Source organism: Bombus vancouverensis, chromosome 2 (genome assembly GCF_051014615.1).
Source record: "Bombus vancouverensis nearcticus chromosome 2, iyBomVanc1_principal, whole genome shotgun sequence".
In the NCBI taxonomy this organism is placed as follows: domain Eukaryota; kingdom Metazoa; phylum Arthropoda; class Insecta; order Hymenoptera; family Apidae; genus Bombus; species Bombus vancouverensis.
In genome coordinates this window covers 12,764,667-12,780,270 of record NC_134912.1, presented here as the reverse complement: position 1 = coordinate 12,780,270, position 15,604 = coordinate 12,764,667, and the positions used below count along the sequence as shown (strand labels likewise).

The 15,604-nt window shown below is 36.9% G+C and overlaps 2 protein-coding genes across 2 annotated transcripts in view; one reads left to right on the top strand and one right to left on the bottom strand.

Moving 5' to 3' along the window:
• The window catches only part of Gycbeta100B (guanylate cyclase soluble subunit beta-1-like), a 112,161-nt gene that overhangs the window by 80,052 nt on the left and 16,505 nt on the right, over nucleotides 1–15,604 (bottom strand). The gene's annotated exons all lie outside the window — the stretch shown is intronic.
• Gycalpha99B (guanylate cyclase 1 soluble subunit alpha 2) overlaps nucleotides 1–15,604 on the top strand; it is a 48,194-nt gene that overhangs the window by 23,947 nt on the left and 8,643 nt on the right. The window contains exons 2-3 of the mRNA XM_033345223.2: nucleotides 4,897–4,970; nucleotides 6,066–6,148. Of these exons, the coding sequence (XP_033201114.1) occupies nucleotides 4,897–4,970; nucleotides 6,066–6,148 (157 nt within the window). The remainder of the gene's footprint in view (nucleotides 1–4,896; nucleotides 4,971–6,065; nucleotides 6,149–15,604) is intronic.

Here is a 15,604-nt window from a genome sequence, read left to right as displayed (position 1 = left end):
AAAACTCGTTGCTGCAGGATTGAGGAAACTTTGGATGTTGATTAAAAATTTAAAATATTGTGATTTCGTTACGTTATAAAAAAGCAATTCACTTTGCTACACGGTATTCGTTACGTGGTGCACGATATCCAGATTTGTATGCAGTATAAAAATCGTATGGCTCACAGTTTTCAACGCATTAATAAGCTTGAGGCTAAGAAAGAAGTGCAAAAAGCCCTGATGCATATTCAAAACGAGAAGGTAGAAGAGGTATATAAAGAGCGGGGCGTCCGAGTGTATCGTATAATACCTTTAAAGCTCGCTGAAAATCTTGACGAAACTTTGTCCGGAGCTTTCAACGTGTTGTCGCGTACCAATGAAAAGCAGAAAAAGGAAAGAAACAAAGAGAAGTGTGGAAAAATTTCGAGAAATCTTATCGACCATAAATACCGATTCGTAATTAAACGTGTGTTCTTCATGAGTAGTTTGAGCGACCTTCCGCTTTTATTCCAGAAAATGCTCTATCGATTTTGGCGCCGATTGGAGCACCGCTATCTAGACATTGTGTACCCGGAAGATCTTTACTTCTGCCAAATTCTGTTCAACATATTACACTCAGCGTAACATGGGACGCATCAGCTAATCGCGCCAGAATTCCCATGAAATACTGAAACTCGTTTCTCACTTTCGTTGATTACACACACCCGTTCAGTTCTATCGTGTCCAATTTTCTAACCAACGAATTCACGTAACTTTGGAAAATTACTGGCCCTCGAGGGAGAGAGAGAAAGAGAGAGAAAGAGAGAGAGAGAGCGCGCGCAATTTCCAATCGGATTATTCGCGCAAGTGTGTATACGGCGAATTATTACATTATTTAGCCGATCGATGTCTCGGATTAAGCCCACCGTCTAAATCCTCATCGATCGAATCTTATCTGTGTGCCCAACCATGTGAATTAATTACGATCACGATCACGTTTGATTTCAAGACATTCATAACACGACTCAGCAACCATGGAAATTCTAATAATTCTTTTTAATAGATCTCCGTATGCGTGGCGACTGTACGGACATAGGTGCGCGCCTAACGCATCGATAGGAGAACGGCTGTCATCAATCATATGCGAAAACGGTTACGAATGGTATCGAAAAACTGTCACGTCCCTCGAGAAGGTGTAAAAGGTGTCGTCGAGTGTGGAGTATAATAAATTCGATAACTGTTCGATATATTAGGTTGACAGACAGGCAGAAATAGGTTGCCTATAAGAGAACAAAGATCGACTAATAAAATTTGGTAAATAAATGTTCGGTGTTATGCTGATCATAGGGCTTCTTATTAGCATGGGAAAAAATGGTATTTTAACTTCACGAAAACACTGACGAACCACGCATTTAATTGTAATATGTATATTACTAATAATTTGAATAGATAGTCCAAATAAAAATCTGTATAATGATCGATACTTTCAATTACTCGATGAAAATCTTCCTTTTCTCAATTGTTGTGAACATATTATCGAAAATACGCTCGGAATCTTTCCATAGTTCTCTGCGGACTAAAAATTCTATGTCGCGAGACCGGAGCTATTGTTTGATGAGGAAGAAGTTTGACTGGGAATTCGATTGGAGCACGCCGCTCTTAGCTGGTCGAGCTTTTCGGAACCGAAGTAGCAGGAAATAAAATTCTCGTCCATTTGCCTACTTCTTCAAATGTTTACTTTCCTTTTTAAGAGTTCCGCCAGTGATAAAGAAATTTAATCAACTCGACATTGGCGAACGCTTCTACGTCCTATCTTTTAAATCGAGAAACTTTTCATGAAACGCGGCCGTACTGACGCCAAACAGAAGTAACGGATTCCGGACGACAATGGAGATTATGTTATCGATCGAGACGAGTGTTTCTTCCACTCGCCTCCTGCTCCCTGTCACCGTTTCAGACTAAAAACTCGCATTTCCATGTAAGATCTCGACGAAGTCGGTGCACAAAGAGACGTTCGATCTGCTTTTACAAGATGTCAAACGCGTTTGCACGTAGCCACTTGCAGCCCTTTCTTCGGCATGATACATCTTTCTGAAGTTGGTAGCTTGTTGACTGAAATCTCTCCATTCGCAATTCTGGGAACTTTGCCATAAAGTGCTCGTTAGCCAACACCGCCATTTTAAAACGGTGAGCGGTTCCAATTTCATAAGAATTAAGCGCTACTGTTCTCGAAGTTGTCCCTATTCTTTGCTTGATATATTTCGATAATAAATATCATTAAGGATTCCAGTACCAGCAATAACTGTTAAATTTCATTTTCTGCCGAAACTGTTTCAGATATACGATCTTCGCCATTTTTTTTTTTTTTTTTTTTGTCGCTCGTGATTTATACATGTCGAGACCTTACGGTACTTTCCAGTACAAGTAACCGGCATATGGGATTTACGAACCAGTGCTATCGGATTAAAAATTTATTCTGTGTCCTGAAAAATATATCCTATGTAAAAACTATTCCGGTGTATATAAAAATCCATGAAGCAGTAGAAACGTCTTTGTATAGTTTTGCATTGACGTACGTAAACTTTTAAAATAAAGAAAAAGACTGTAATAGCTCCTAAAATTTTGTAATATTACCGTCAAGAAAATCTCATGGTACTTTATATATATAAGATGTAAAAATCATATAATCTCGAACAGAGGGATCGACTCCATTACAGAATCCTCGCATGCAAAAACTTAATTTAGACTCTTAATCTAATGAGAGTATGTACTAGTAGCTGACATCTTAGCTATTATCTTAGTCCAGAAGCTGCTCCTCCGGTAGCAAGAAACTCATTGATATTACTATAATTATCCTCCCAACAAACATTATGCTACTATTATCACCATAATCGAGAGCAATTACATAAACGATTCACTGAGAATTTATCATCAATTGGCAAAAAGCAAATATGTTTTACAGGGATATTATACACCTATTTTTTTTTTTTTTTTTTTTTATTGACAAACTGCACTCCCATTTGACAATCCCACATCTGGGCACAAATAATTTATACATATTATTCCCATCAAGGGATCGACACGGATAAAAAGGGATCGTAAATAACGAGGGAAGTTAGAAAGCATTCGACTGTAACCTTAATCGTAAATAGAAGTTAGTTTACGAGGTAACGGGTTGTCGAGGCACGCGTTCACATCCAAATTAGGGGGAGAATTCTTGTCGGTGGGCAAAGAGGAATAATGCAAATCGTAATTCAATGTGATTCAACGTCGAGAACCGGTCAGAGAGCGATTTTGCGTTCAACCCTGGCAACGAAGGTCGCGTAGGCATAGTAATGCCCTACATAACTGCTTCGAGAGTAGAAATTCTCGCTCTTTCCCTCTCTGTTTCCCCCGTTCCCTTCGGAGCATAGTTAACCGTGGCGGAATACCAAGTGGAACGATAAATTCTGGCGCAAAGTGCTCGTCATAATTTACGATTAAAAGCTGGATCGGTTCGCGAGCGACCTCTATCAAATTATCTCAAGTGATTATTAATTCCGTCGTAACCTACGCGTGCATCGTAAAAGAAAACTTTATATTTCGGGAAGTTATAGTGTAGGTGAAAAAAAGTCGTGAAGAAAGTAGGAAAAAAGGTAATCGTTCAGTCGTAATCGTTCCTGACAGTAAGATCGTTTTATGGGTTCACTAGAAGGATAGAAGCATGGTCGCATTTCTTATGGTCCCCAGTGACAGATGTGGTTTATGCGAAGTTCTCGAAAAATTCGTCACGCGAAACGTTCTTACTGCAGCGACTATATTGGTTTCTTCCAATTACTAAAAATATAAGTTACTGAAACAGGTTACGAGAAATCGACACGTTGTTAAGCTTATTAAGTTAATTGAAGGTTTTGTCGGAGATTAAGGCTCGCTGGATATCTTTAGAACATTTGAGGACATCTTGGATATAAAAGTAAAGTGTCTGCTTGATGTTTCGATACCGTTAATTCGACGCGTTTCAATAAAAGATTGAAAATTAACTAACTTATATTTAAGTAACATTTAATTTATATCTACCTAAAATTTATACTTTTATTCCAAACATAGCAATTTTTACGTACGAAATGAAGTTCGAGACCCTTGAAATTCCTTTTCGAAATATAAATAATTACATCTCGGGAATCCGATTTCCAGTGCGCGCTGTTTAAATGTCAGACAGCTGAGTACGCAATGACACTCACACGTCTGTAGAAAATACACGTAGGTTCAGATAGTATTTACCAAGTAAGTACAGGAAGTATTCTAATATGTCTCTGAATTCAAATATTGACATTTTATATGAAATTGAAAGATAAGAAGCTTCTAACCTACCTTTACATTACGTCGATATATTTCTTCTTACCGCTAATATCATGTGGTAAATATTTAATTGAAAGCTCTTTTTCCAATAATTTTTATCTTCAGTAAAAATCACCACCATTATATGTAAAAGATGTTCTCATCAAATTTATATTCAATGTATAAATAGAAAATCACTCATTGAAAATATAAATAAATATGATATAAAATCTACTTTGACAGTTATGAAAAACATACAAGTTATAACATTCTGCACAAAGCACTTGAAACTCAGCTGTAAATCACAAAGAACGTATCGTAAAATTTGTTGAAAGTAGAAGTAACTTTTTATCCTGATACGAGCCATTAAATCTACTAACGCCGGACTGTACATCATACATAAAGTGTCAGCCAAGAGAGCAAACACTCGAAACGGAACAAAAGTTTCCGAAGCATCCTAGGATAAGTGTTGCAATTTCTGTAATCGCTATAATTCTCACCGACAATTTCCCAACAGAATCGTCAGTATGTGTGCGTAAATTCTGTACACAGCACACGTCGTATTCGACGAAAGATATCTTCTTCCACGGCTATACATCTCTACTTTCGCTTTTATTGCAGAACGAGGTGGTTGCCGTGGCTCTGAGAGTTCTCTTAAGCAAAGAGGAGGAATCGTATCCAACCACGAGGTATCTGTAAGTATTTCATTTTGCAAATATATCCCCTCGAAGATCGTTCGAAGCAAACTTACGTCGGCAAATATCACCTAAAATAGAGGACAAATGGGAAAGGTTGGTCGAAGCTTTTAATGAAATTTTCCTGTCGCCGAGCAAAACGAAGCGTGAAAGAGAGAATCGATATGTATTTAGAAATTCTCACTTCATGAGTTCATCATCGGAGGAATAAATTCGCGATAAATGTTAAAACCATATTCCACGAAGTACAATACGTGTCATGAGCTGAATTTGCCATCGATTTCCAAATTCATTCAAAATCGTCGCGTCGGGCTAATCGCAAATATTATTGAATCATTGAACTGCAAACACAAAAGCTTTTAAATATTTCTATAAATGGAAATTTATAATAGACACTACTTAAGTTAATTAAACAATTCTTGGAAAAGAACCGCTTCCAGGTATACGTTAACACATCAAGCTGCGAAATTTAATAACTTATGTAGGCTTTTGACGATGCAGAAATAAATCAAATACACAAATTATATACGGCATTCCCAGCTAAATATTTGTACGCAATTTTCCACGAGAATATATTTCCTCTTTAATTTGCGTTTTATTTTCGATGTTGAAAAGGATAAAAGGATAACTTTTTTACATATCGACATATAAAACTCATTCAAAAACTTTGATCAACCGTTTTCATACAGTCTATCCGTATTATACTATATTTCATCCCTCTTCAAAACCATGCGAATACTAATAAATATTTCTATGGAGAGTTTTCCCCCATTCTTTATTTCGACGATCGACACAGTGAATTACGAACTCGTTCGATTAACGAGATTACCAATAAAAATAAGAGCTATCGTTCTATGAACCGCTCTGATCCGTGCTAACTGAATTTCATCGAAACCGAATGGTACGTCGCGTCGCTGAATGCTCGTAACTGTTTTGTTTACGTGCGCGATTTCACGTTACGAATCACGTTTTTCGAAAAGCGAGTGCCAAAGAAACGCGTTCCGGAATCAATCCGTCGTTAAAGATGCGCGGCGAGAGTTTCTAATTGAAGTTCCTACCTCTCTTAACCGCAAGCTGTTTTGCTCGATATTTCAGCGAGAAGCTGTTCCGCAATGTCGACGCCGAGGAGAACTATAACTTACTGGAGGACATTTACGAGACGCTAAGTTATCACTACGGTAAGATGTTATTGCTAACAGGATGTGTATGTGTATTTGCGCGTATTCAGAATGGTGTGCATGTTTACTTTAACAATTTGCTTCAAGGTACAAAGGAATGAAGAACAGAAATTCAAAGAATTATCTGTGAACGTAATAATACATTATTACAACTTTCTTTTTTGACTTTAAATTTTTATACAGTTTCGATTATCCGAATTAAAATCATGGTACATACTGTTCAAATACTCGAAAATTTCAATGATCGATTCTTTGGATAATCGAGATTCTACTGTACTCGTAAAACAGAACCAAATATCGTTTTTGTCGTCCTTAGTTTACTTTCTAAAAAATTCTAAAGAGCTATCTAATGTCAACTCGAACTATAGTTCTAGCTATGTCAACGCGATGATGTTGCATTTTTAGTAATAAAATTTTACAAATGCGGGAATTGTGCTCATTTGTTAACGAACAATTCGTCATACATTAACCGTTCCATGGAATCCCTGCAAAATTTCAAGTTTCTGTTTGCGAGAGGATGATGAAAGCAATACGTTTTACTTAACAAACATGCATAAAATTATAGCATTTGTGCGCATCTGACAAGCGACCATTAATCTTTTTATTCCTGTGATTTTCGAATTTCACATTTTATATATCCCGTATTTTAGCAAAATTTCGGATCAATAATTGCACCTTGTTTAATATTCTTTTCGCATTTCGACCTTATTAATGACTAATATCAATAGCTAGTAAATTGTGCAGCATAGTTTGCAACATTTTGGACGTAACTAGAAATCGTAGTAATATCAATTGAAACGATATTAATTATATTAAAATCCATTATAATTTTGTTTTACAGTACGCTGCATTTTGTGATTGCCGTAATGTAATGACTACTGCAATTACTGAAAACAATGAAATGGACGTTTAAAAGAATATTACGATTAATATTAACGATAAATTGGTATAAATTTTTACGATTAAAACTCGCACAAACAAAACAATATAGACACTGTGTTATCATAACATGCAATACTCCATTCGTTGAAATTTCCAAGAAAAGGTTATAGTTTATTCATCGATCGATTTAAATTCTGTATTTTTTAAAGATGTTCAATTATTTTTATTCGTCGTATAAAACTTTGCAAATCTAACAGGTACTCACTACATAAAAAACATTCTATCCCTATTTCTATTATTATTTTATTATTCTTTGGTAACTTAACTTATAATTTAAAAGCACTATCTATCTAGTATTCTATCTTTCTAGTCATACGAAGCATCCTCGCGCGACAGAATAAGAACGAGTCTATGATTATTGTATTGATGAGTATTGGCGTTTTGTCGTTTTCCGAAGCCGTACCCGACAAATCTTCCCTCGAATCTCTAGAGACGAAAAGTTATGCCATACTTCGCAGGTTTCGTGTACCACGTACGAAGGTAGCAAGATACTGTCCATTTATGGATTGCTCGTGCTGTTGCTCGTATTTTTCATGGCGAAAGCTTAGGTTACATATTGCATCGGTTGCACGAATAGATGAATATACTTAAGTAACATAGGTTTCAGAATCACAGTGGTGTAAGTCAATTCATTGTAATTCTTCGTAAAATAATGTACTACAATTTTTATTATACAATATTCTATATATTTTTCAAAGTCATGTATGAAACGTAATAAAGAATAAAGTTATAACATAATTGGTTATAAAATTGAAGGGAAGATACGTTTAAGAGTTGAAATATGTAGTCCAGCGAATAATGTAAAACGTTACGAAAACCTTAGCATCACATCGAATATATCGTTTCGAGACATTCGTAGGTATTACCTTTTATCTCCTCTCGAAAACTTCGCTATTGCTTGTCTTCGACAAGGAAACGAATCTGTTTGTTATCTCCGTGAACGTGTTGAGACATCGAGCAAAAGAAATCCACGCAACCGTGTCTTTGTTGTCATTCCATGTTGCAAACAAGACTGGTACGGATATCAATTTCGCGAGAATTTCTTCAAAGAAGACACTTTATAGCGTCGAATTACGGGCAGACGAGCACGGGTCGTAAAATAAAATCGATGCCCTCTATAAACGCGTTTCACGATCGCATCCATGGGGACATTTTCATTTTTTTGACGGTTACGATAAATGGACGGCAATTTGCGTGCTCTATGCAGTTTACTTGGCGCCGGACGTCGAACAATTCTTTTTCGAGATGGTACTCGGTCGAATGCCGTCGTTCGACGCTGTGGCGACTTTTTAATGGAAGAAGAAAGATAAAAAGAACAAAAATGAAAAGGATTGTGAGTGAAGAGAGGAAAGAGAAAATAGAAAAGAAGAAGAAAAAGAAAAATTGGAGTCCGATGAATGGAGAACGTCGGGCGTATCTATTCATACAGAGAATCCGGGACTAATTTCGTTGAGCTTTTCTATTCCCCGCGATTCTCTTTTAAACGTCTTCGGCCGTTTTCCTCTCTCACACGGCCGTTGATAACGCGTCACTCGTTAATACAGGCTTGACCGAGTTTTTAATTGAATGACCGCGGAATGGCGCGAAAACCAATCGATATGTAGCCCGGCGGATATAAAATATTCAAAGGCGTTCCATCTTGGTAACAGGGGCACAATTTGTAATCCCCTTTTATCCGATCCGCTCGTTTTCGCGCGTCTTCATCAGAGAATCGATGCGTCACTTTGAAATACAGTCTCTCCTCCGTGAAAATTAAACACGACGCGGTTTCTGGTTTTGTCGAACGTCGACGTGACGCGTATCGTACAGAGACAGGAAACGATATTGAAAACGATAATCTCACAGATGATGACGCAAATAGCGAAGAGATGTATTGGCAGAAATTTTTCACTAATGATGTGAACAAATGTAGATTATGATAAAAATCACGAAATTAGATTTATTATAAATCGTACGGATTATTTATGTTTAAATGATGTATACGAAATAGTGCGCGTAAAATTTCGGAGATAAATTAAAAAATTTGCCCGAAGTTGTAAATTCAATGCAACAGTAATTTGTAATTTGATGCAGCTTTCAATTTTCCAACCACGCTTATAATCAAAATCTAAATATTTTTTCCTCAATAATAACTCGCATTTTTTCCTACTTCGAACTTTATTCTATCAAAAAGTATTCACGATCACGTTCAGGCCTCACGAATAGCGTGATCGAAGTCGCTTCTTAACGCAATCCCCGAGGAACGTACGTAAATATCACATGTTTGCAGAGCGGTAAAGTTGAATCGTAGACGAATTAATTCGTTATTCCCTAACGGTAAACAATCATGAACGGTGTGCAAATTTTATAATCTCTATTTAATACACTCCTACAACAAGAACCGGGCAAAATTGATAACTGAACATTACCTACTGTACATAGTATTGAATTATCAGACACATCAGTGAACCACTCAATCCCTGGAAGAACTGGTTGCAATGTTAGACGAAAATCGAAATAAAATTCTTAATGTTTAATGGCTTTACAACCAAAACTCTTATTCAATGGAAAAAAAATTTTTTTTTCGAAATTTGATCATTAATAGTGTATTTATTATTATTAATTATAATGACATTGTGAAAATGATAAAAAGTAAAGTTGATCAGTTTGGTTTCTGCGAGGCTCATTTATGACTGGCAATGTATGTGTGCACATTCTTAAAAATAAAAACACACAACATTAATTACTGAACATCCTACGATATCCGGATTGCGAAAGTCTTAAATTCGTGATTAACGTGTAAGATCTCGATTAATATATCTGCGATGAAACATGCGTTGGCACTGTTACAGCGCATGTAATGGTACTGACATGTATCACTCGTATGCACGCGGTCTTAAACATGTAATACATGCGCACGTGTCGTCGAAAACGGCTCGAATCTTGATTTTCTTGCAATGCGAATTGGAATCGTAGCTACCTAGCCCCGTAATTACCCGTAGAAATGCAAATTCGTGATACGAGCAGAATACCCGAGTAACTATGCCAGTCACGCTCATGACGTTATCTTGATGATACAGTTCTAACAAGATCGCCGTTGCAAGGCGTGCAACAAACGATCCCATATGCGAAGTTTTCACGTCGATGCAATAACGCCGTACGATATGCATGTAATTTCTAATCTGAAAGATTAATTAACCTGATACTTGACCTGAACCAATAATGAACCTGACGAGCGTGGTCCAAGAAAATTGCATTCGTGTCCACTATGATCATGTTTCCGGCGATAGTGCTTATGACGTGGATCACATTTTCCGGAGTCAAGCTTGGTACGTTTAATGGAACATACTTGGATGTGTCGTTTATCTAGTTGGCCCTCTCACGTTCAAGCGGTTAGTAATTTTTTAATTGTGGATAATTCTTATCGTAGATGTTTTTTACATAGATTTTGCTACATCATTTCAAAGATGCGTACCGAGTTCCACTGGCCTCTAAGATATTCCTTCTCGAGATTGAAACTAGTGTATCCTTGGACGAGATGTGGGACGAACGAGCGTTTGGCTGAATATTTTATCAATGAAACACCAAAACCAAAAGATGAAAGTACGTTTAATAAATCAAGTTCGACCACATTCTTTATTCCCTTCTGAAACTTCTGAATGTTATTAGACTGAAGAACGTGATAAGTTATACTACAAGGATTATGAAATATACACGTAAAAGAAGGATCTTGATAAATGGGTAAATTTATTGAATAAATGTATGTACATAAAATTTATACGTCGTATATAAAGTAGGAAAGATTTACCTTATAAGGATGGAATTCTTTAGTACGTACATGTGTATATATTTAAAGCATACATATATGGTCGAATTTCCAGGAAGTATAGGTTATACATAACAGATTTTTGGTCAAAGTGCATATTGTCATTCGTCTAACACGTGGTAAATCTAAACCAACCCATAATAGAACGCATATATGGTTACTCTGAAGTGACCTGACACATATGTGACCCAATAAAGACAATATGGACCACACTGGACTCAACAGAGACGATATTGGGAACGTGGGTTCCGTTAGAGACGTTATTGAACACATAGGGCCCAACGAGGATGTTACTAGATACATTGACTTGATACAGAGGATACCAAAAATGTAAGCTAATAATACCTATAGTATACATATACAAATTATACAGGGCGGGTTGAAAATTATAGTACAACCAACCATAATACAACAGAAAATTTTTCATATGACGGCTCGTTTCTGAGAAAACCGAGTCTGAAAATTGGATTGTCAGAAATGATTGTTTAATTATTATTGCGAAACTGAAAATTCCAAAGGATTCAAAAAGTCCACGTATCGAGGAACACAAAAACCAAAAGATTATTAATTCAAAAACACAAAAATCCAAAAGTTCAAAGTGTACAAAACCCCAAGGATCTAAAAGAGCAAGAGATCACTACTTCAGGAACCCAAAAGTTCAAGAGTTTAAGGTTCCCAAAATCCAAGAATCCAAGAACCCAGAAAGTAAGGAGACCAAAAATTCGAAGATTTAGACGCTCATAAATCGAAAAGCCCAGAAGATTGGAGGGAAATCCAGACGCAGAGAATCTGGAAAGGTCTGGGAATCCTAGGGATTTGACTTACGTTGTTTTCTTCTATGAGATTTTGGTATTCAGTTGTTTGTGTCGTATTACATTGTATGCATGTATGTTCTCAGTAATTGCGTGTATGTTATGTCACGAGAAATAGATATTATTTTAATACGTTATCGTATTGATTAGACATGTAGCCGCGTTTACTAAAACTTGTATTACTTATACGATGTTCACTGATTTCGAATTTAAATATGCTTTGCAGACATCTACAGAAAATTTTTCGTATTATTTAAAATGTTTATGAAGTTTCAATCCTCGTAAAAAGCAGATTCACTGTCCATACTAAAACATTGTTGCTATTCTGTTCTTTAAAACTTGGTGTGAAATAACTACTTTCAGTTCAAATTAACTTTATTATTCTCTTCATCACAAGCAATAACAAATTGTATTATATGTTCGTTTATAAACACAGTTTACGAGTTTATTGCATTTATAAATATTCGTAAAACGCGTGAAAAGACTGTAAATATTTTTTTCATGACAGTACGTCATATCATATGCGCGTATGTCATTAATATTCAACGATCTATGAAAGCGCTAATTCAGGGGGTAGAACAGCCAATTTAAAAACGAGCCGACATTGTTCGGGCACTTGTTGGGGCACTTACAGAGTAGTTACTGCAATTATCTTCACCCAGTTAACCGTGATAAATATTTGTTGCATTCGATGATGATTATAAGTTGCGCACACAGAACTTTTAAAGGTGTAACTGTATGTATACGGATCGTTAACCGCTGCGTTGCTACGATCTAACTTACCATTCATATGTAAACTTATTACATAGATCCATAATGGAAATCAGGGTTGTAATGGAGTGGCCCAATTCTTGCTTTTTGTCCTGCTTAATGAAAGTATCGACCATACAGGTGTATGGAAGAAGCCTCGTTTCGATGCCTTTGCATTGAAAATGTGCTATTTAAAGGAATAGTCCTCGATATTTCAAAGCTATGAATGTAGATAGACAACATGTACAATGTATATTTTTGGAACATACTCAACCTGCTCAACATGCTCTTATTTATAGCAAATATTTAGCCTGTGGCTCGATACAGTAGAATTCCATAATTGCCTATTATTATCATAAAACAGAAAATCAAATAATAGGAGTTCACATTCAGATAAAAGAAATTAATGAAATTCGGATAAAGGTCTATCATATTCTAAAATTTTCTGTACAAACTTCATTTACTGGCGAAGTTTTTCTCTATGTGAAATCGCTACTAAACTTGTATTCGCCGGAAACTTTACCATACCATGTATAAGAGTCTTTAGATGAGAGAATTTTTCTAAAGGAACAGGATAATTAATTAGTTTATTGGAAGTTCTCATCGCAAACCGGTACAACCGATAATACAAATTAATTGTTTTAAGAAGCTAATTTCTCAAGAATAATTCCACCTCGGTGAAACAATAATTTTCCCACTTAATAAAGTCACTTCGACAAAAGAAGATCCTAGCAGTCCGTGAATAATGGTTCTCCATCGATGGATCTTAATGATGCACCGAGAATTCCGACTAGCATGTTCGATGAGATGCAATATATGTTGTCAGGTGGTTCAGGCACGATCCTTCATCTTCGAGGGCATGTTAACCTAATTTGCATTCGGTTGTCAAGTACTGTAGTTATAGTACAGCATGCTTCGTGAACGTCTCATTAATCATCATGGACAATCAATATGCAGAGCAACGTATTCAAATTCGACTATTCTGTCGGAACTTTATCAACGATTTCCGGCAGCGGTCTTTCGAAATCAGAAAGTCTAATCGTCGATGGCGTGACACTCGCGTGCATTTCGCAACATTTGAACGTTTTACAATAATTCCTTTCGCCATGATCACATCAAGCAATATACATGAAAGTATCTGAACACTTAGAGGATAAGATTCCAAAGAATAAAGAATAAGTGAAGAGAAGCAAAGAATAAGAATTGCGTTTGAGATTTCGCTTGTTGAAGATGGAGTACAATATGTACAGCGAGGGGAAGCTCAGACGATAAGAATTTATTACTCATTAGCGCGACATGCTCTACGATAATGCAATAACATAGCTCGACCCTTTGTAACCACGTTGCGGTGTACGGCACAGCTTGCGCCCTCGCAATTAGGATGGAAAACCCTTTTACCAACCGTGAAAGATTCATCTCCGACCGAGTTTAATATAATTTCCCTGTTTAAACGCATTATTATTGTTAGATATTATTACTGCGTGAAAACTCCAGAGACATCTGTGAGATCGGTTTTACTCCGTAAAATTAACATCGATGGTTTTCCAAAGAACAGGTTTCTCGCGGTACGGTCTATCTTCTAGGTGTGGAAGCGTGTTCCTCTGACGTTACCGATAACAATGCAACAAGAGCGAAAGAAAAAGCGAAGGCTGAGGAGAGAATAAGCGAGGAAAAGAGAAAAAATAAAAGATAACAAGAGGGAGAGTAGCACGAGATCGTTCTTTGGAGTTGGCCAAGCGCAAAAAGGATTTCTCGTGCGATCGTGATGGAGCCTTGGAGAGTGGCTCGAGACGCTTCGCCTTGAAAAGGCGTATCCCGTATTAGACCTTTTCTCCTATTGACTCGCGTGGAAACGCTGCACACAATCACGATCGATACACCACCGCTTGCTAGCCGAAGAAAGGGACTAGTCGAAGTAAAATGCATCCTTTTTAAGGAGGCACGACTTTTTTGAGAGTCCTAAATTCTATATCTGTTTTTATAACCTAATTCCAGCTAGTTTTCTATAACTTGTCGCGTATCATGGTCCACAAATCGTCGATACGAAACATGCACCAAAGTGCTCGACGCTGCAAAAGCGTACACAAACGTATGTAACGGTTGGTATTCAATCAGCCGTGAATATCAACATCCCCTCAAAGGGAGTACACCCTGCTTCGTCGAAATCGAGTCACGAATAAACGCGGTTGAGAACTGTTACGCCGCGCGCCAATGTCGAATGCGGGTTCAAAGCGAACTGGGAAGAAGCCTGTGATATTTCGTTAGACGGCATTGTTGCTCTAAGGTTGCTTTGGTAATGGAACACATGGGACCTTTCATGAATTGAAAAGGGAAAGAGCATGTCACTGCACAAAGGATCACTGTTCAGATTTTTTACGACAAAGACATAGTTATTGTGATTTCATAATTGAGGGTAGTTCCTGTAAGGTTCAAGAATATCGATTCGAGGATTTGTTCGGTGACTCTGTACTAGGGCATTTCCTCCTACACGGTGTTGCGTGTTCCTTTACTCGAACCTTCGTGTTCCACGACACTAGATTGTAACACAGGAAAATAGAGGAAATATCGAGAGGGCAGAACTTCTCGAACGTTTTCTGGACTATGTGCTTCCTCAGAACCACATTTTCGTTGACTTCCTGGCAATCTTTGCAATTCACTATCTACATATATCGCACCAGTGTCACAAATTCACTGAGAAGTAGAAAACTATTCGTAAATTAAATTTTCAAGATTCAAACGAGTTTGATATTGAAGCATAACGAACCACACTACCAAAAAGAAGTTTCTAAACTTTTCATGGAACTGGTATTCTTGATTTTTCCTCTACACACTTTTGTTGTATTCCCAAGAAAAGCCATCTTTTACTTTCCTAAACTAGATCAGCCGTTATTTTCTAGAAAACGAGAACACAAACTAAAATTCGCAAACCAGATTTTGTCCATAGCTTATATTTTCTCTCTAAAATACGTAACCTTAAAAGAAGCGTAAGAATTCAAGTCACATTGCGGTATATAAGCAGTATCTAACTGAACAGCATTCAATCGATAACATCGTAACGACCGGTATACCTGTGCAAAACTCTAGCTTCAGCGAACAACTCTCTTCCAAGTCAGTAGAGTACAAACAATTCGTAAATTCTTCTATAAA